At 35.1% G+C, this 21360-nt stretch overlaps 1 protein-coding gene across 1 annotated transcript in view; it reads left to right on the forward strand.

The window, feature by feature from the left end:
• Nucleotides 1-21360, forward strand: part of pcca (propionyl-CoA carboxylase subunit alpha) — a 705208-nt gene that overhangs the window by 667933 nt on the left and 15915 nt on the right. The window contains exon 22 of the mRNA XM_028799956.2: nt 4831-4971. Within this exon, the coding sequence (XP_028655789.1) occupies nt 4831-4971 (141 nt within the window). The remainder of the gene's footprint in view (nt 1-4830; nt 4972-21360) is intronic.

A 21360-nucleotide genomic window follows, 5' to 3' on the forward strand; every position in this document is an offset into this window, starting at 1 on the left:
TCAGTTTGCGTGAGCGGTCTAGGCAGTACGTGGGCACTTCCTCAGGATATCAGTCCTGATTGATCTAATGTATTGAGTACGCCTTGTGTAATTGTTCATTCCCATATATAGTTGCACTGAAAAAAAGCATCTCCAACCCCTTTCCCAGCAAATCCAAAAAAAAAAAAAAAATGTACTCCACTAAACCACCATCAGCCCTCCCCACCCTGTCTATAATGAGTTGTCCTTCTGACTTAAAAGAGGAGGAAATGGGTGCCTAACTGTATGGGTATTCTCAGAACAGTGTCAGGAAACCATGAAGTTCAAAAAAGCATTGCATATTTGTGTTTGTCTGTCCCTCATACTTGACAGTTGACATAACCCAAGACATTGGCCATGCTCAATCTGCATTCAGACTCCGTATTTTTTTTTTTTGTATAATGCGTTTGATTTTATTTTTTGTTTGAATACTTTCTGCTAATATCTATAAACAAAGGTTCTTTTTGCACTTAGAATTAGGCTAGGCCCCCATTTTCTTTTATTAAATGGGGGTTCACTCAAATAAAAGGTTATGCAATACCCTCTGGTGCTTTCAATCCTACATCTGCACTATTAAATAATTCTACTTAAACCCAGATGTTTAGCTGAGCATTTCAGCTCCTTAGCATTTTGAGTGTCTTTCAGTTTGCATATCATCACAGAATAGGATCAAACATTATTGTACACTGGCAGCATATTCTACAGATCAAGGCAGACTTCCTTGATTAGAGCAATGTTTTAAGTTGACAAACAACATGTCTAGGTTTTTACAAAAATAGACTCATTTCGTGAAGTTTTTTTTTTTTTTTTTTAATAAACATTCTTTATTGATAAAGTATTAAAGTTTTTTTTAGCAATTCAAGTCTCTCCAAGCTATTGTCCTTCAGACAGACTTCTTAGTGAGGTGTTACAGTTTCAATATCCTTTTCTGCTATGAGCTTTTCATGTTGTGCTTTTGAAGCAGCTGATAGGTCAATAGGTGCATTAGAACTTCACCCAAAGGTACTGAACTATATGTCCTGTAAGTACTGCGTGTTCACTTATCACTTACATCATAGACATATTGTATATGTTTTATGTATTTGACCTGTTGGAGTTGCTTTTTATAATAATAAGGAAATAATGTCGAATCTTTCTTTGTCAGTGCTTCTGTCTTTCAGTGCACGTAGTGTTGTGACTTTGAAACAGGAGTGGCTTGACATCTGACAAAGAGTCAAAAATAAACTGGATTAAATCAATTCAGATGCAGCAGTCTAAACTGCTTATGCGATCCATCACTGCACAGGCATGGGGATTTGCTCTGCAGTGTAGCAGAGGCCATTCAAATGAACTACTACAAGGTCCCAACTGGCAATACAATGCTCTCAGCTTTTGTTCTCTGTATTAAACATTGCTTTTTTAATGAAGGCCATTATGTAGCACTTGATTAACACATTGTGAGGAAAGTCTCACAAATTTAAGTACAAGCAATCTAAGCAAGTTGATCAGAGTCACAAAGTGAGCCTAAGGTATTCGAACTAGCTGTATGGTGGGCTCAAATCCAGGTAGCCAGTTGCCACTTGGCTCTGCCTACATGGTGTAATTACATAAAGCAGCCTGTTAAATGTAGGATTTCTTTAAGGCTGTCAAAACCAGCCTCCAAATCAGATGAGGCCTTACATTACAGTATTCCAACAGTGCAGAATGTGACACTACAGCATCCTAATTTGTCTCCATCCTGTTGTGCGACGTTTGCCTAAAAGACTGAAATCGAAAATGAGGTATTGTAATTGCACCAGTCCCAACTGTGCAGCCTTCCAGTTTTCCCAGATTCAACCTGCTACCCTGCCTTTTTTTTGTTTTATTATTTATTTATTTATTTATTTTGTTGAGTACATTAACAGCATCAAGATACGGCATAGATAAACTCAAGTTCAGTTTTTATGCTACTGCTCATTTCAGCATTGAAATTTGGGAGACATTGGAAGGACTAAATCTTGGCACAACAAATGTATATTGCTGTGTAAATTATACACATCCTAAATGTGCTCATCTAACTGTACAGTATTCTTTGTGAGACACAAATGTTAACAATAGATTGTTTATTAGATTGCATATCCCTTAAAGCTCAGGATTCAGAACACTGTACTATGAAGAGAAATATTTGTCTGCCCTTTTATTTTGCAAGATATTAGTACTGAACACAGGCATATACCAGTAATGGCTGTTACAGAATAAAAACTTGTGATGCATATGTTAACTCTTCATTAAAGCCCTTTCTCTGTAAATATGATTTTAACATTTTCTTCATGTGCTAGAACTACACAAACTCCTTCTACCTCTCTTTCTTTACTTTGCGTGTTTCCTATTTTGCCGATGGTCTCAGCAATAGTGATTAATTTACAAGAGATTTTTATTATGTTCATTAATTTTCCAGAACCTAAATTTATTTCACTTTTGCCATTTCTATTTCACTTTTTTCCTTCTGATTAGCAAAGTGAGCGCAGTTCTTGGACTGAAGAGCTGCAGCTTAACAGCATCTGTATTACAGCAATTCCCTTTTTTTGTTGCAACATTTTACAAATGGATTGTTACCTTTCAGAGTATCTAGAAAACACTGGCTTTACAATAAACAGAATAATTAAATATCACTTCATCATTGCCATATTTAGAGATTTTCCTTTGGATTTACAGTATATAACAAAAACAGTTGCCAGAAAGGTGGGACTAAAAAAAAAAATCAGTCTTTAAGCTTCAAAGCACAGAGAATACAAACTAGCTAAACAAATTTATAACAATGCAAGAAAGAAGAAAAACAGTGTTCCTCATGATAAAATGAGGGTGTTCACAATAATAACAAATTTTGCTTTTTTATCTTAAAAAGATTTTGATGTTAGCTAAAGGAAAATTTGCAATTTTAAACTTGAAGTCTGTTTCCAAAATATTTAGCACTTTCATGCAGTCAATGTCAACAAAGTTATGTCAGGTTTACGGTGTGTGTGTATAGATACATTTGAAAACACTTTTCAAGTAATTATTATTAATTATGCTGAAAACATAATACTTCCATGTTTAGAATATGTGTCTGTAAAAATTGCTTTGTATATTTATTTCTACAAAGATACTGTATAATGTATATTAGTGAGTAATTTAAAATGAATATTATCAAAGAAGAAACCAAGTTCTTTTTTTATTTTCAGCTGCTAGACTGCACATCTGTAGTTAATTATGGCATTAATATTTGATGGAGTATCTTACTTAAGAGTAGACGGACTTGACTAACCAGAGCCTGCATAGGTGTGTCTGCAGATCGCATGCTTGCCTGTTAGAGCGGTCAGCACGGTGGCAGAGGGAGCAAAACTGTGTTACAAATGTATAAATAAATAAGATATATAAATTGATCAACAGTAAATCATGTAGTAATAATGGTAAATGTTATTTGAAAAAGTGACAGAGTTGAAACATTGATTGTGAATGCATATGCTATACTATTCTACTAGTCTATCATTTAGTTACTTTATTCTTTTAATCCCCTATAAAACATATAATACAATGGAGTTGTAATCCTATTCTGCTTCTTAAAACTGTTCCAATGTAACTTATTATCCTTCAAGCAGCTTTTTAATTTAGTTAAGTTCAAGGTAAAAAGGACTATGGCTTTTTATATGAATGTCTGAAATTTGTTAGCAAACCCTGTAAGTACTATGGGTCTCAATCAATATGTATTACTGCTCCTTTTCCTTTTGCTGTATATGCATTTTCAAATCCAAATGAGGTACATCCAACATAATTTAAAGTTTTTCATCAACTTGGGAATTTTAAACTTAAAGAGATGTATTGCCATCTACTGGATTTCTTTGGGTATTGAAGTGAGCTGTTTCACAGTGAGATATTCATCAAAAAAGTTTTATTTATTATTTTTGTTTTTTACTGAAGCCACTATTTAAAAAAAAAAAAAAAAAAAAAAAAAAAAAAAAAAAAACTCAATGTCATCCAGTGCATGGCTGCACTCGGGTCCCAATCCAGGTGGTCTGGTCTGGCGTGTGGTGGGTGCAGCAACACACTGTAATCAGCGCATGCTCTATCTCTCTCTTCCATCCAAATAAATATGAAAAGAAAATTTATTTAAAAAATATATTATTTATATGTTTATATAAAAAAAAATTGTATTTAAAAATAACATACACAAAGTGCATGTTTACAAGACATGCAAATGTTTTCAGTCCTCTTTTCTGTTTGTCTATGAAGGCAATGCTGACAATAAAATTATTCACAAAATCAATGTAAAATATACTATTGCAGTTCATGTAAAGAAGTCAAGTTTTCAATCATTGTCGAAAATTACATCAGAATCAGTCTATAATATACTTGTCAATCCTACTACTATAATGTATAAATTCTGTTATGTTAGATAGCACTTTGTCAATTAGCTTGTGCTATTAGGCGATATGTACCATTTTGTTTATTCAGGAATGCATATATATTTTATTTATTTATCTGTCTATCTTGAACTTACACTTTTATGTATGCTGTACATCCTTTTCAATAGTCTACTTTTTGTGTTTTTAAAGGTTTAGTTTTTGGTAATGTAATTTTCTGAGATTTAATCTTTTCCCCCTGCTTATGTATTACATTTTCAGCTATTTGGTTGTATCTAAATGTTTAATGTGAGATATCAAGCAGCATTGTTGATGTGTAGAGAAATCACTGTAGCATCAACCATTCCAGCCAGGTTTATTAGAAAATGTAGATGTTCCAGTTTGAAAGAAAATGGTTTTGGAAAAAATGTGATCATAACTAAGGCTCTTTGTGGTTGTTCTTTTCTTTGTTCAGTTTAAAATCCAAGTGCTCAACAGAAAAGCGGCAGACCTCAACAAACACATGCCAGAGAAAGTCCCAGAAGACAGCGGTAGCATCCTGAGGTCACCAATGCCTGGCTCAGTGGTAGCCGTCTCTGTCAAGCCTGGTGATATGGTAAACACTTTTCTCCATTATTTGACCAAATCAGAGGGTTTGCTTTGTGCTGAGCAGAGGTTAAGGAAAAAAGTTTGGAATCAGCTTCTGAAGTGGAACAAATAATGTATTGGAAATATAAGATTTCATGCTTAGAAAACAAAGAACAATCCTGTAATGGTGCATTGTAATGCAGACAGTTCCTCTGAGTGCATAATATTAAAGAAAATAGAATGTATGATTACTGAATTAGTCCTGACAATGTTACCGTTAAAATAAGGACATCAGAAAAGTGAATTTAATTAAGGGGATGTTTTGTCTAAGAGTCAGTTGTCAGCTATTTGCTTATTTTACAGCACATAGGATGATGTTTTATTAAGTGCTCAATCTTTTAAAAGAAATGTAGTTTTTATTTTTTTTTTCTTGCTGTGAAACCTGAGCTCTTCATTTCTGCTTTTCATTTGCACGAACAAATACTATTCTGTTTCTCTTTTCAGAGAAGATTTTTTTTTGTTTTACTCCAATATGTTTGATATTTGTAAAGTATAGTGCTGTAAAGCTGACCTCAAACTTGAGAGGGTGGAAAGAAGAAGGGAAGCTATCTGTGGAAGCAGCTGTTTTACTTGAGAGTACTAGCCCTGTTGCTGCATTGTGCAGGTTTTAAGTGAAAGACGTTACTAGCTCAGCTCGAACAAATAGCTATGATACAATCACTGGCTATCGCTTCAGCATTTTAAACAAAACAATGGAGGGCTATCCTCCACATTTCTCAAACCTTCTTTTATTTCCTATTATCTGTCATTATTTTGCCTCAATTAGAGCTTCCAGACAACTCCCAAGTTCTTCAAACGGCAGTAAAAGTACAAAATTTTAAATTAGTGCCTCGCTAATGCCCTTTATCGTTTGTAATAGTGCTGGCTGTTGAAAGAGATCCATTATAATTTCACGGCCGAGTTGTTATGAAGGAACAGTGCACTTTTTAAAAAGCAGTGTCAACTTTACTTAAATTTACCTGCACTCTGCGTTGAATGCTGTAGAAGTCCTTAAATGAATGTTTGAAGACTGTTATAGCCTTTCACGTACTATTAAAAAAGATTTTCTGTAATCCATGAGTGTTTTCACAATTGAATAGCAATTTGTCAAGTTTAACATATTTACCACAATAGTGATATGAAACAGTGCGTGAACAGGCGTAGTACACATTTTCTTTTAATTAGGAGAAACACATTTTATTTGAAAGTACTGCTATCTATAGAAAATTTGCATAATTTAGATTTTATTGTTTTGAAGTTATGGATATTATACAATGTAATAATTTCAGATGACCAGAAAATACTTTTGATGTTTGAGCAGCTTGCTTATGGAGAATTTAGGTTAATGAATAGTTGGAAATGAAAGTTGACACAACGTCTTCCTCTGTTGAAATTTTCTGAAGGATGATTTACTTGAAATTCTCAAAAGACGATTATATAAGATGTCGTTTATTTTTCTGGTAATTTTACACTTAGTAAGTCAATTAAAACTACACAGTCAGTGAAGTGATAATTTAATAAACGATATTTTACTTTTTATGAAATAACTGGATGCACTAAGATAACTCTTTTTAAAGAGACATTTTGCACTTTTATTTAATAAAAATATATTTTGGAAAATGTGCAGATTTCACTTTTGAAGACATACAATCACATAATCCTGCAGTAGTTCATGATTATATAATTTTCTACTAAAAAATATATACATAGAGACACAACACCATGTTCAACATCATACTTTCTTTGGTACTGTAAATCCTTCATTTTTGGATTTATGCATTCAATCTAAAATACCATACGTGCAATTAAATAAAACAATTTGTTGTCTGATTGAGTAGCACAAATATTGTATATTATAATTAACCTAAACTATTAATTTCATGTACTTGGTGAGACTGTAAAAGCATAATTGTTTTATTGTTTGCAATTCATCATTGTGATACAAATACTACAACTGGTGAGTAGAATAACGGGATTATTTTTGTAAAAATGTTTATCAAACATGTGAAAAACCGGTATTGTAACATTTGATCGTTCTTGAAAAATGGTCTATTACAAACAATTAGCTTTCTTAAAAAGCTCGTCTGTAATAACCTTTGCAGTTTACAGTTAAGCTGCATGCTGACTTTTCTTGTGAACTATATGGTTCAATTTTTTTTTCATTTGAAAATGTGGTAAAGCCAGTTTAGCACAAACAATCGTGTGCAAAACTAAAAAACAACAAAGAATTTATTTTTTCAAATAACAAATTAGTTTCTTTTTTTCCCCTCCTTGCCCTTATTGCACTTATGAGGCTGTTTGCAGAATTTTAGAATTTCAACAGATTACTCTGTTCTGACTGACGTGGGCTTGGTAGCATTAAATTTATGTTTTTAAAGGAGGAAAATACACACACATACTCTGTACTGAAAGGGGTTTCAGTTAAATCCTTCCTCTTCAGCAGCAACCTCCTCAACTGAGGAAGAGCAGTGTCAGCTTTTGGTGCCAGTAGGTGGCTAGATGACCTCACCTTCGGCTCCATGCACTCAGAGGCATTTTTTGTCCATCATTACGTTTTCTCAACCACATCATAAGTGATTTGAAAGTCTAATAAGAGCTACAAGGCCGTCTCTTAACTTTGTCCTAAAACTTTTTATTGAAACAGACATATTCATCTTTGTTTCCTAAGCCATTAATCTAAACGTGTTTGTATTCCACAGGCTTAAAAAGAAAAACATATTATTGGAATTTGACACAAGTGGTTCTTCTTTTTCTTTTTCGTCATATTAGATACATCATATAACCGTGTTTAAGAAAGGACACCCTCTCTCTGTACAGGGCAGTCATACCCCCTTAGAAAAAAACAATGCATTTTTATTTCACTATTTTTCTGTGCTACTTTTCTCATCTGTAAAGCTGATGTCCCCTATTCTGCAAATGAGCTTAAACTAACATTTCCTGTTTTTTTCAATATGAACTTGAATCAAACACTGTTTACATTATATAAAACATAATGTCAGAAGAGGAAGTGCACTCAAAAACATGGCACAGGCAGTTTTCTTTAATGCCATAAATGAGCCAAACTTCTGATAAAGCCCAGGCAGCAGTATAAAAATAAATAATACAGCATAAACAAACAGTTAATTTGCTTTGGTTTATTTTTATCTGTTCCACATTTTGCTAGCTTATATTTGTGATGTAAAATATTTTTTTATCTTTTTAATCCTTTCATTGTTAAGCTGTTCAGAGTACAAATTCATGTGAATTATGATTGTGCTTTCGTTATTGGTGCCATTCATTGTAAAAGGCAGCCAATGTGTTAGTTATACAGGAAGTAGTTGCAGATAAAACAATCCTTGTTCATTCTTTGATGTTTGGTGTGTCGTTTACAAACTTTTCGACAGGAAAAATGTGTGTAGTCTTTTACACCACCACGTAAAAAGCATATTTTGTTTTGTGTTTTCAGGTTATCATCTAGATACTGTATATCCACTTTCTGTCTCTACAGAAGGACAACCATGCAATTTAATTTCAAAGAGAGTGTCAAAAAGACATGTAGATTGACATTTAGATTGAATATTGTGTTTTATATACGTGCTGCTATGGTGCCTGTGAATTATTTCCAAGGAGACATTTATTTTCAACAGATTTTCAATTGACACTTTCTTATTGTTACACTTGAAGTAAAATCGGTAGCTGTTTTGTGAAAGAAAAAATTCAGTGTCCTGGTTGTCATATGTACTTAAATGTTAACTTCATATTTAATGTCTGAGTCTTTACTAGATGCTTAATTTAGAAAGCATGATTGGTTTCCTAATTTTTTTGTAGCAATTGTCATCAAGACCAATTTGATGAAAAGACAGCTAAATATGAATAAACATTTGAATTGTAAAAACAGTGAAGATATTGATATTAGCCTATTAATATAGTATAAAATAGATAGTATAATATACTATCAAGGTTGAGTGGTTTGACAGAGCACACCACTTCACAAGCTCTAATAAAGTTCCAAAATTAAATTATATATATATATATATATATATATATATATATATATATATATGTTTTTTTTTTTTCCCCTTTAATGTACCAGTTATGATTGTTGTGCAATGACTGTTCAGGAGGTCTCCAGTTACAGCACTCGTATTGTTTCCATCTTTGTGTTCAACTTTGAAAGGAGATTAGGTTTTGACTTCACTTTAAGTATTTAGCCACAGGAAGGAGAAACGATTTCATGGAGTAGTTTGAGAGAGTAAGGAGTATATTCTAGCAAAGTTGAACCTAAATATATACAACATTCAGACATGGTCAAGAGGTTTAGTTCTTGTTCAAGAAAACATTAGAATAGGCAGGAGGCACGATCTAAGCAACTGTGACCGTGGTATGATTGTTGATGCCTGAATCTCCAGCATGTCAAAAACAACTGCTCTATTGGAATTTCCATTCACCAGACTCTTTGGATTTACAGAGAATGGTGCAGTAAACAAAAGACACACAGTGGGAAGCAGTGTTGTAGGCAAAAAACATATTGTTATAAAGGCAGAAGTCAAAGAAGAATGGCCGCACTTAATCAAGCTAGCAGAAATGCCAGAAACGCTCAAATAATAATAATAATAAAATCTCTGCACTCACATCATTTTGGGCCTTGAAGCAGGTTGGATCAGCTATAAATAGGAGGATGAGCCTACTGGTCATCACATGACTATCAAAACTGGATGATTGGAAACTAGGAAAATGTCCCCCGGTCTGATAAATCTTGATTTCTACTGCAACATGCAAATGGTAGGGTCAGTATTTGTTGTAGAAAGCATGAATTCATCTTTCTTTGTGTCAGTGGTACTGACAGGTGTTGGTTCTATAATGGTCTGGGGACTCTGTTCTTGGCAGCCATTAGCCCTCTTAATACCAGCTGAGTGTCATTTGAATGCCAGAGAGTACATAAGCATTGTTGCTGGTCATGTTCGTCCCTTTATGGCCACAGTCTAGTCTTTTTCAGATAAATATTTCCATCAGGATAACATGCCATGTCACAAAGCATGTCATTATTTCAAACTGGCTCCATAAAAATGACAGTGTGTATGTTTTCTATTAAGAATATGTGTTAAAGAATGAACATTTAATATTGTCAACTAGCAAACAGAACCCTTTTTCTGAAAACTTCAATAATATTTTGGCTTTGGTTGAAAAGATCCTATAAACCACGAGCAGTGAGCTACCCAGGCTTTTATGAAATGAATTCTAATTGTACTGTGAAGAAAAATAGTAACAACCCCTAATTGTAGGTATGTAGACCCAAGAGGGTTTTTTTATAGGAGGCTACTAAACATAAATGTACACTCCTAGTATTCATATTCTTCTTGATACCTTAATGTAACAAAGCAGGATTAGTTATTACAGATATTAATGTGTCAGTCTTTTTGGATCCAGTGAGGGTTCTTGTGTTTCTTAGTTATTTTGCTGTAGCACTACATTTTTCAAACGTTATAGCAACAGTCCAGTTTATTCGTCAGTTTATTTTCCATAGATATTTGAAATAGTAGATGTGTACAAATAAGAACAAATGTTTCATATTAAGCTTTTATGGTAGTCTAAAAATATATAAACTGTTCTGAATTTTCAGGCTTAAATGCATTTCCACCTTCACAAGCATACAGTACTTATGTGCTGAAGATTTATATATGTAGGTATATTATGCATCTGTGTATTTGTTTCATGAATGTATTTATTTTTATATGTATGTGTTTTATTAGGCAATTTATATACTGTACCTGTTGTAAATGTTTGTTCTTTGTCACTTTCCTTTATTTAGGCGTTAATATATTTCAGTTACTATTTTCATTGCAATATACAGTTGGACCCGTTAGCTTTTGTGCAACAGTAAATCATGTTATACAGTGTATGTTTCTTTTTTTGTATTACTGTATACAAGGCAACTGAGACAATGCCCATTTGAACTTATGTTGTTATAGACGCATACTATTTAACTGGAAGGCCTCTGTGGCTCTGTTGTCAGTTTTCATTAAAAGACAAAATTCCTCCTATCTGAAGAATCATTTGCTAACAAAAATAACATTCAGGCAGGACAAGCTAACATCTGGACCTGTGACTGGAGCTACAGAAGGTACTTGGCAGTTTGTGTGTTGATTTTTTTTTGAAGGTTACGCTCATTTTTATTTATTTATCTCCACATCTGCTTGCAGAACCAGCTCAAGGGACACAAGTTTACAAAGGTCCCAGCAGAGAGCCAGCATTCACAAGTTACATCAAGCAGAACTACCTAACAATACCCGTGCCCATGTACAGAGTAGGGATCAGAAATGAGAAGTGTCTTGATGAATAATGCACAGCATCCACTTTTGTATTTACAAAGAATTTGTTCCTTTCAGTAGAGGCAATCATGGATTTTTGTGTCAAGGGAGGAAACTTTCTTGTGATGTACTGAAATTTGTAGCTGCTCTGCACAGAAAGAATTATAATAATATAATAAATTAGATTTTGCGATAATTATTTGAATAAATTATGAAAACATGATTTTTTTTTTTTCTTTGCATTCTTTCTTGCGATACCTTTAGAAGGAAATAAGCCTTGTGTATCCCCCGAATGGTCCATGGAATAATGGCTATAGTTCCTCTCCAGATGAAGGCTCTGGCAAAGAACTGTATAAGAAAAGAAAAAAGATTACATTTAATCTTACATTGAAAACCTAAACTTTTAGGTTAAAAGAACAACATACAAGCATGTTGAAAACTTTTTCATTTTTGCCTTGACAATAAGCCAAGCCTGTTGTAGTTTATATCTTTTATATTTAACAGCACCATTTACAGTTTATCAGTACATCTGCACATTTTTTTCCTACAGTACATTGGTTAGCACCTACTTTGTGCCAAATGCAACCAGGATGGGGTTCTACCCTGCAACCCAGAAATGCAAAAGCAATTTTTATTTATGACTGGATTGTTATTTTAATTCTTTATTTTTCAGATGCTGTAATGGAAAGCAGCTTACAATTTATCTGGGTTTTTATTAGATCACGCATTCCCTTATTGATTGCGATAAGATTCACCATCATACGATGTGAAATACATCTAATAAAGTTACATTTTTATAAGGGTATATAATATAATTTATATCTATTTCTTAATGAGAATAAACACAGCCAAAAACAGGAGGATAATTTGGTTTCACGCTTTATTTTTTACACTTAACTGGGTTGGAGTTCCTGATTATATAAATAACAATGATCGTACAATATGCTAAGCTCAAATATGCCTAGCCATGGTGTTGAGGCTCCAATGAGAGCAATTGTTTAGGAAGAAATTACTGGATTGGATTTAGGATATGAAGGAACCAGCAGAGCCAGGCTAAACTGAAGTCTCACACTCTGTCCTTAACTCACTACATAGCCCTGATGCATATACCATTAGAGATGAAAATGTACAAATGGATGTTTCTTTATAGTCTAAATTTTGTGTCAAATCATTCAAAATTCTGCCTCCTCCTCTACAGTTTATTTCTCTGCTAACTGTTGGATCATTTTATAGACATTCATGACTAAAAGATGCGATTCCAGCAGTCACGTGGCTTATTTTTATGTGTGCACTATTTGGAATTTCTTATCACAGCAAAGATATGGTGTATGTTTTAGCCAAAAGTAATTTCTAATATTGGAATTTAGTTTGTTTTTGGAGACTGTGTTAGGATCAAAACACAATATAAAAAACCATGTCCATTTAATAGGTCAATCTTAACTACTTCACTTTTGGATTATTATGATTGTGTGGATCATTGAAGATGGTGGCATCTTACTTGTAGAAAGGAAAAAAGATTTTTTTTGTAAAAGAAAAATAGTACATATAGCTATGCAATTCTTGTAATGCTGCAGCTTAGTCTTCCGTGCATGCTGCCAAAGTAGAATTTGTTTTCTTGATCTCATTCTTTCTGTTGCCAGATAGTGTCTCTCGTGACGAAAGCATTGACTGTTATGTCACAAGGTTGCAGTTCAATCCCTGCCACTCACTTTCTGAATTTCAAGTCTCTTAACCTGTCTGTGCTGCAGCTGTTAATATGTGTAGCTGTGTTGTACCGTAGTGCCGTGTGCCTTAAATAGTGCTCATTAGGGAAATGCAATGAAAAGTAAAGATGGTTCCTTTTTTGTTTGAATATTGACTGTACTGCACTACTGTGTTGTCTGCTCTTCTTGTGAAGAGTGCAGTAAGGTGCAGCGAGTTAAAGAAAGAAACAGGAATATCCATTGTCCAAAGTAAGAACTGCTCCAGGTTTACAGCTAAAACCTCTTGCACAATTTAATCTTAAATAGTCCTGATTTCTACAAGTAAATAATTTGGTTGGGCACAGAGAAGCTTTATTTATTAAATAGAAGTAAAGTAGTCTGGAGAAAGGAGACTGTTATTAAGCTTTTTTTTTTTTTTTTTTTTTTTGTTTTTTTTTTTTTTTTTCTCTTTGATTTTACTGCTCATTAATGGCTCCTGATTGACAGGGTTAATGAAAAGCAAAGATGCAGTGGCTAAAACACCAATAGACCAACTGTTCTTTTGTGCCTGAACAGAAGCAAAGGAAACTTGGGGGGAAAAAAAAGAGTTGTTCAAATTGTTTAGCTCAAGAAAGATTACACATTATTTGCACCATGGCCTTGAATTTATATGTCGAACTGGAGCTGATAAATATCCGCAACAGCTTTGGAAGCTTCAACTCCTCAGGGCCATTGAAAACCAGCAGCTAGGCAGTTGGTGAGGGGAAGTTCAGCCCCTCGTTTCCATTCACAGTTTTGTTTCTAACTGTGAGTCTGGCAGCAAAAGAGTTCTCCTTTTATTGACTGCTTTGTGCAATGCAGGTGAAGTTTGGAAGTCACCAGGTTCCATTATTAAGAGGCGCGATAAGAAAATGACTTTGTGTTAGCTAACAAAGGGCAAAGGAGGGGAGAAAAGAATAAACCTCTGTAGAACCGAGCACCTAATGTGGATGGTGTATCGTATAGAAACAGTACTGTTTGATTTCATGAAAGTAGTGAACGCTTGTGTGTTGTGCTAGAAGGCTATTAAACATATTGCTTAGTAATTTTGTCTCTCAGAATATTTGAATGCAATCATCAGTTTAAGTGTTTTAACCTCCTGCAATCTGACTGGTACATTCAAGTGAACCAACACAATTTATTGCAGACTGAACAAAATTTAATATGCAATATCCATCCATCCATCCATCCATCCATCCATCCATCCATCCATCCATCATCTATCTATCTATCTATCTATCTATCTATCTATCTATCTATCTATCTATCTATCTATCTATCTATCTATCTATCTATCTATCTATCTATCCCTCTCTGTGTCTGTCTGTCTGTCTGAAATATAAGATTTGACTTTGGGGGCAAACAGGTCACTAAATTGTCAAATCACTAAACTTGATTTGAGCTACGGAAATTTCTAGAACAGCTTACCATCTCCTAATACAGTATCTGTGTATTTTTCATGAATGTTTTTGGCTTTCTTAGAAACACAGATGTTGCACAGCATAGTGAGAGAATGAAAACTGTTCATGATGGCTTTCTGCCTAAAGCCGAATGATCAGATGTGAAATAGGGAAAATGGTTATGTTCCTTTGGCAATTTTCTGACATTTAAATGTAAAGTTTATTTTCTCATGTCTTTAGGTAAGAGACTGTAGTGTGTGTATACTATATTTGCAAATGACACAAAACCTTAGGGGAGCTTTGTATGTTGCGGTGCTAATTAATTCAGTGCTAAACTGTCTTTTTTCCCCTCAACAGACAAACAAATCTCTTGAATCATTATAAAAATCACTACAGATCACTACAAAGAAAACACTTCATATTGACTATAAGGTTATTGATAAAATGCTGAATTATTTTACATAAGCTATGCTTGCAGCAGTCTTGTTATACTGAATGGTATGCTATTTTTCAAGAAGATTGTAGAAGATGAATGTATTTTAAAGACAGCTGGGCACAGTCTGTGTATAGGCTGTGCTGTACTACTTCAGCACTCAATAAGACTGAGAAAACAAAAAATTTAAAAAATATATATACTGTAGTTATATTGTTCATGCATTTGTTGCATCTAAAACGAGAGCACATCTAAGCATCCCTAGCTTCTGCATATTTATAAATATTGGTGCATATTGTGAATAAGCTACTACATGAGTATTTAACCACTCTTACATGGAAATGACTTTTACCGCTTCCTTATTTGAAAGATGGTTCCTTATTATTTTCCATCTTGTTGACCGTTGTTTCTTTTACATGACATTAGATACATTCAAAGGTGAACTGTGCTTGAGTTTTGACCTTGAAAACATTACCAGAAAATGAGTATATATTGAAAATAGTTTCAAAAATGCTGCTATATGAATACTATTTGAATATCTGAGTTTGCCTTGCTCTCCTTTTTTAGGACCTGCAGGACAAGGAGGGGCTTTCTTTTTCTTTTAAGTGAAATATCTTATTTCTAGTACATCAAAAGGGGCAGCCTGAATAGCCTAATTAAAGGATTTTCGCTTTGTACAGCAATCAGCAGGGTTCAGAGTGATTCTCCTTATTGGGTAGCCATTCTGCAGCAGAAGGTGATACTTTGGTAGACCCCTGTAACCCCTTAGAGCCTTCTGTTAAATTTGGCAGAAAACACTGGGCCAAAGAAAGGAAAGAAAAAAAAAAACAACAAAACAAAAGGACTTTGCAATAGAATTTTTTTAAAAAGGTCCCAAATAATGAGTTAATTTGTTCTAATCTACAGAATGATCTGCTGCTTACTCTAGTAATGAAACATTTGACCAGGCAGGAAACGGTTTCTCTTTAATTGCCCAAATCGTTCGGAAGTTCTTCATGTGCTGCCTCCATACAGCAGATGCTGTGCATTAATTGGCCTGCACAGGCCTGACCTGGGGTTCCTTGCAGAGGGTTTAAATAGCTTATTTATTATTTGGTATATACTGGCGTACATGATGTGAACTCACAAGTGTTGTATTTCATGGTCTGCATTTTCTGGTGTCATGTGGGCTGCGAAACCTCTGTTTCCCGGGTAATGTATTAGCAGCAGGTAAACTCTAAACACCATCCATCAGGCCCTAATTTTTTTCTTCCAAATACTCCCATGACTGATGGACCTGTCTTTTGTATGAATGTTTAGTATTGTGGAAAGCCATATGCCACTGGCACCGTTTCCTACTGTATGTGATGCTCACAGATTTTAAGAAGAGAGAGAGAGAAAATGCAGGATGTTAAAGTGCTCTTCATCAACTTTGCCCCTTTTGTTCTTTTCTGGCGTATGTACAATATACAGTAATATACAGCTGACTGACTGTCGAGGGCGGGGGGTGGGGGGGAGATTTATGCATTCATTACTAGAAGGCCAATATTCATTTAAGTCCTAGAATTGCTTGAGTCAGATATTTTATACTTTATACATTTGTATATGAATGAAAGATGTGTGACTAGGGAGATGTAATGTATTTTTTCAATCTGTTTCAAGCAGACTACAAGCCAAAGAAGGGCCACCCCCTTGTGGGAAGACCACAGCTGTTACTGTAAACCTTGTCCAGCAACTGTATCACCCTATTTTGTCTCTCTAAAGGATGAAATTAAGAAGTTGGGTGCTGTGCAGTCATCCTTTGCATCGGCAATTTCAGACTTCTTCACCTAATTTTTCATGCTTAATAGAAATGAATAATGCAGACATTAACTTGAGCCAGTTAATACAATCCCATTTAAATAAGGCATGGATTGTGCAAAATTTCACTGTCCTCAACATTTCTAAATGAGTTAGGTCATAGAAATCCTGCTGAAAACTTAATTCCTCTTCTTTCTGTTTTTTACGGAAGATGGTTCTGTTTACCATATAACCTAACTGCGGTCACGTGAAGACATTCTATTTATGTTTGCTGTTGCGTGTAATTTATATCTCAAGACAGACAGACAATTCTAAAACCATAAACTTAAAACAGATTACGACTAGGGTTGAGTATTTATTACCAAGATTAAGCCTGCACTTGCATTTCCAGTCTAGAATGTTGCATGGAGAGTAATGAGATGTATTATTCATCCCCTGCTTTGCTATTGAACTAGCATTTTATTTTATTAGATATTTTGCATTCAGTGAGTATTAGACTGGGGTTTACATAAAGATCTGCAAGCCTTTGGTATTGAAGTTTGCTTAAAAGGGTTTTATCAGCTGAAAAGGTGTATTGTTAAATCTGCTTTTGTTATTTAAAATGCCTAACATTATTATATATAATGATTTCCTGACACGTCTGTATTCATGGTTGTCATCAATAAAATTCATTTTTTATATGTCCAGAAGTGGATTGATTGTAGACTTTCACCAATATCTACATGTGATCTAGGTTTTGCTACCAATCAGAAGCTGAACGCCTTGTATCTTTGTAAGTAATGCCAAATTTTGCAATGTTAATACACTAATATATGAATATGTTGACTCTATAGTCTTTCATATGAAGTATTAAAAGGTGTGCTACATATCATGTCTTCAGACAAGAATCACACATCATATTGAACATAAGTATTTATGAACAGAACACTGTATAGGAGCTTCCTAAACTGATTTTGGGAGAGAGGTACACAGTGTGAGTGCCACAAAGTGGAGGACGACAGATGGAGCAGGGATTCCAGGCAACAACATGTCACCTTCAGAAAATCTTAATGGTTAGACTTGTTTGTGTCACATAAGCATCATGTATAGTATCTGCTGTGCCAATCTGTTCCACATGTGCTTTCATACTGTATGTGCGAACCCAGTACAGTTAAGCATGCCAATAATGCAATATTATGCTTACTGTCTCAACAGTGGCCCCAGTGTAAACAGCAAGATAGATAACTTTAAAAAGATCTAAACTGCTCAACAACATAAATGGGCAATGCATACATCCTTGCTGAAAATAATTAAACGGTCTCATCTTTGGACCACCACGCTTCTTTGACATTCTTCTCACTATAGTTTTCATCATACAAATATTTAAGTATACAGTAGATACAGGCTGTCATATGAAATACACACACACTCAGGTTTCACACATGAAACATAATGACAGGAAACTCTCTCTCCCAATCCCTTCACCTACTGGGCTGTAGCTTCAAGTGTTTTGTAGTTGTGTTTTATTTTAATATGTGCATTTTAAAATAATGTGTTAAAGAACAAGTGCTTCATTTTCATTCACTTAAATACACCAAACATTTTTTGAAATGCAGATTTAAGGATTTTTAACTATACCCTGTGTTATGTTTTATAATCACATGCACTCCTTATTTTGTAATTCTTCAAGACAATACTTGTGACTCAAAGAAAAAACAAATGTAGTAACCAAAAACAACATTCTACCACTAGGGCCTACTTGGGATACTAGCTAACTGATGCTAGAGATTCTTTTGAAACTAGGGGGCTCCGCCCCCTGCTCGCTTCGCTTGCCAACCCCTGGTGTTGGGAATGACAAAGAGCGTGATGTATGAATGAGATATAGAATAGTGTGACGGTGTAGATGATGCAAATAGAAAGCAAACAATAAAGTGTGTGGCACAGTGTAAAGGTTTATTTGAAAATTTCTTTGTACACGCCGTTTAAGTGTAAAAGGTAATTCCAGCTCAGAACTTGTAAGGTCATTTAAGATGGTTATTGTTGTGATCAGAGTCAAGTTTGTCAGAGCTTAGAAAGAGTTGTGTCTCTCCAGGAAGTAATGGAATGACTTGGGTATTAATGTTTTCCATATTAATATTTTTTGGACATAATATAGTGCGTTGTGTTAAAAGGGGCATTTGGTCTAATGAGATTGCTGTTCGAAATGTCTCTGTAACTAAGTTGTCGCAGATAAAGGCTTTAGGAATTGTAATAATATGTGCCTGAAGTCCAGCTGTATTGGTGAGTGTACCATCTCTCAGTTGTAATAAGCAATTGTTATGATCTGGTTCTGGACATCGTATCTTTTTTACTAACTGTATCTTTTGAAAGCAATGCCAATTGTCTGCGTATTTTAAGGTGCACTGAACAATAGCTGAGTGCATGGCATCTGGAAGAATAGCTAATCACTGTCTAAAATCTCCTCCTCATAAAAGTACCTTTCCTTCAAATCGAATATTATTATTCATAAACGTTTGTAGAAGTTTATGAATGGTGTTGAGTAAGTGACTTCATGCCATTGAACATTCATCAATAAACAACATTTTTTCAAGACGGATGTCACGTGCAGTGCCACCGTTAATGTTCATAGTGGATACCGATTTGTAGGATCTAATGTAGTTGATAAAGATTTCACTTTCAGGTACATCGTCAGTTATAAGCCTCTGTAGATATTCAGTATATGAATGTAAAGGAGGCAGTCTAATTTGACCCTTTTGACAACAACGTGTAAATGTATAACTTGTATTTCCAGTTGTTTCTTCAGGGAAGTGAACTGAATGACAATGATTGCAAATGACATTCATTAATCCGAATGAATTTTACTGGTGTATGTTTTTCTTGTGTCGTTTGAGAGGCGCGTTGTTGCATGTGTAGTATTTGGGACGTGTTGTTTTGGAGCTGTAATCGATTTGCCTGTGCTGTGTGAGACGCCCGTTGTAGCCTTCGCTGCCATTAACGTATGTCTGAGACGGGAGGTGTTTCGTTTTGAATCCGTGCCTGTTGCGATGCAGCACTTTGATTGATAGTTTGCGTCATGTGGATCTAGGATGTAGATTTGTGCATATTTGCGTTGTTGATTTGTTTCAGGGTGCACTGTTCCAATGCGATGCAGTATTTGTGCACATATGCGAAAGTAGTATGGGCCATTGCCTTTTGGTGGCCTGATATTTACTCCGGTATATGCAAAAGCAAATGAACCATTGTAGGATCTAATGCAGTTCATAAAGTTTTTACTTTTAGGTACATCGTTAGTTAGAAGCTTTAGTTGAGCTTTGCGTTTTTGGAGTCGAGACATTTTTTCTTTTAGAAATATGGATAAGTAATAAGGAGAATTGCACTCACTGTTAATATGGAGCCTTTTCTGCGGTTGAACGGTTAATAGTGCCTTATTGTAATGAGATCCACCTATGCTGCATAGCCGTCTATTTTGTTGTTTCTTTCGTTTTCGTGTGTTTGTTCCTGTTATCCTTTCCTTTTCGTTTTGTACCCGTGACCGTGTATTCATGACTTGTTTCTTTCTCAGCATGCGAAATATGGATAAGTAATAAGGAGGATCGCAGTCACTGTTAATATGTTTCTTTTTCTGCAGTTGAACGGTTAATAGTGCTTTATTGTAAGGAGATCCACCAATGCTGACACCTATGCTGTCTAGTGTGAAGGTGTTGATGTTCACTTTAGAATATGTGGCTTTGGGTGTCACTTCTTATGGATGTGTGTGTGGGGGGGGGGGGGGGGGGGGGGGGGGGGTTGAGGATTGTTGTCGCGCGAGCGTCTTCTTTCTTTTTGTGTTCCATGGGCTTGTTGAATCCCCCTCTTGGTGTGTGTCCCGTCCGGTGCCTGTAGGGGGGGGGGTGCCTTGCTGTTGTGCGCGAGCCTCTTTTTTTTTTTTTTTTTTTGGGTCTAGTTTCGTGTGCAATGTGTTTCGTGCTTTGCTTGCGTTTGAATACTTTTTTATGTGCCGTTTCCTTTTTTCGGTGCTCTTTGTGCCTCATTTCTCAATTTTTCCTGTGCTCACTCCTTTTTTCTGTGGTCTTGTCCGTCTCTCTCGCCCTCTTCTATCCGCCTTTCTCGGCTCCTCAGCCGACCCTCGCGGACTCTTTTTGCGCCTGCGCAGTACGTCTTTTTGCAGCTACGGCCCATTGCCGGATGTGCCTGCGTCCATCATCCGGTTTAGCATTCTCGGTTAGTAATATGGATTGTTTTATCCACTGCAGGATAATCTGTATTGTGAACTTTTTACTTTATTTATAGAGTAACCATTATTACATCATCAGTGTGATGATCAAAGTCATGTGACATGCAAAGCAGCATTATGTAAATAAAAATCAAACTATCAATAAAAATAAACTTTTACAATGCCATCTGGCTTAAAAGGGAAAATATTAATGAAATGTGGCAAAAAGCCACAAAGTATGAATATTTCACTTAGAAACTCATGAATTATCTGCTGGACCATATGCCTGGAATCCCATTTTTGAAAATCAAGACTGTCCTAAACTTCAAAGTTCCTCCATGTCAATCAGAGGAAGAGGAGTGAAATACACAGCACAAATGAATAGATTTTGGGCAGATGGCATGAAAAGAGGGATTCATTTTAAAAAGAGCTGGCAAAGCATGCCAATATATTACAGGACCAATATACTTTATAATAGTATACGTCTCAATGCACCGCAGAACGAGTTAACAGGATGGCAGATGACTCTTCTCATCAGCACACCTTCAGCCCAACCTTGAATACAG

Source organism: Erpetoichthys calabaricus, chromosome 4, assembly GCF_900747795.2.
Source record: "Erpetoichthys calabaricus chromosome 4, fErpCal1.3, whole genome shotgun sequence".
In the NCBI taxonomy this organism is placed as follows: Eukaryota; Metazoa; Chordata; class Cladistia; order Polypteriformes; family Polypteridae; genus Erpetoichthys; species Erpetoichthys calabaricus.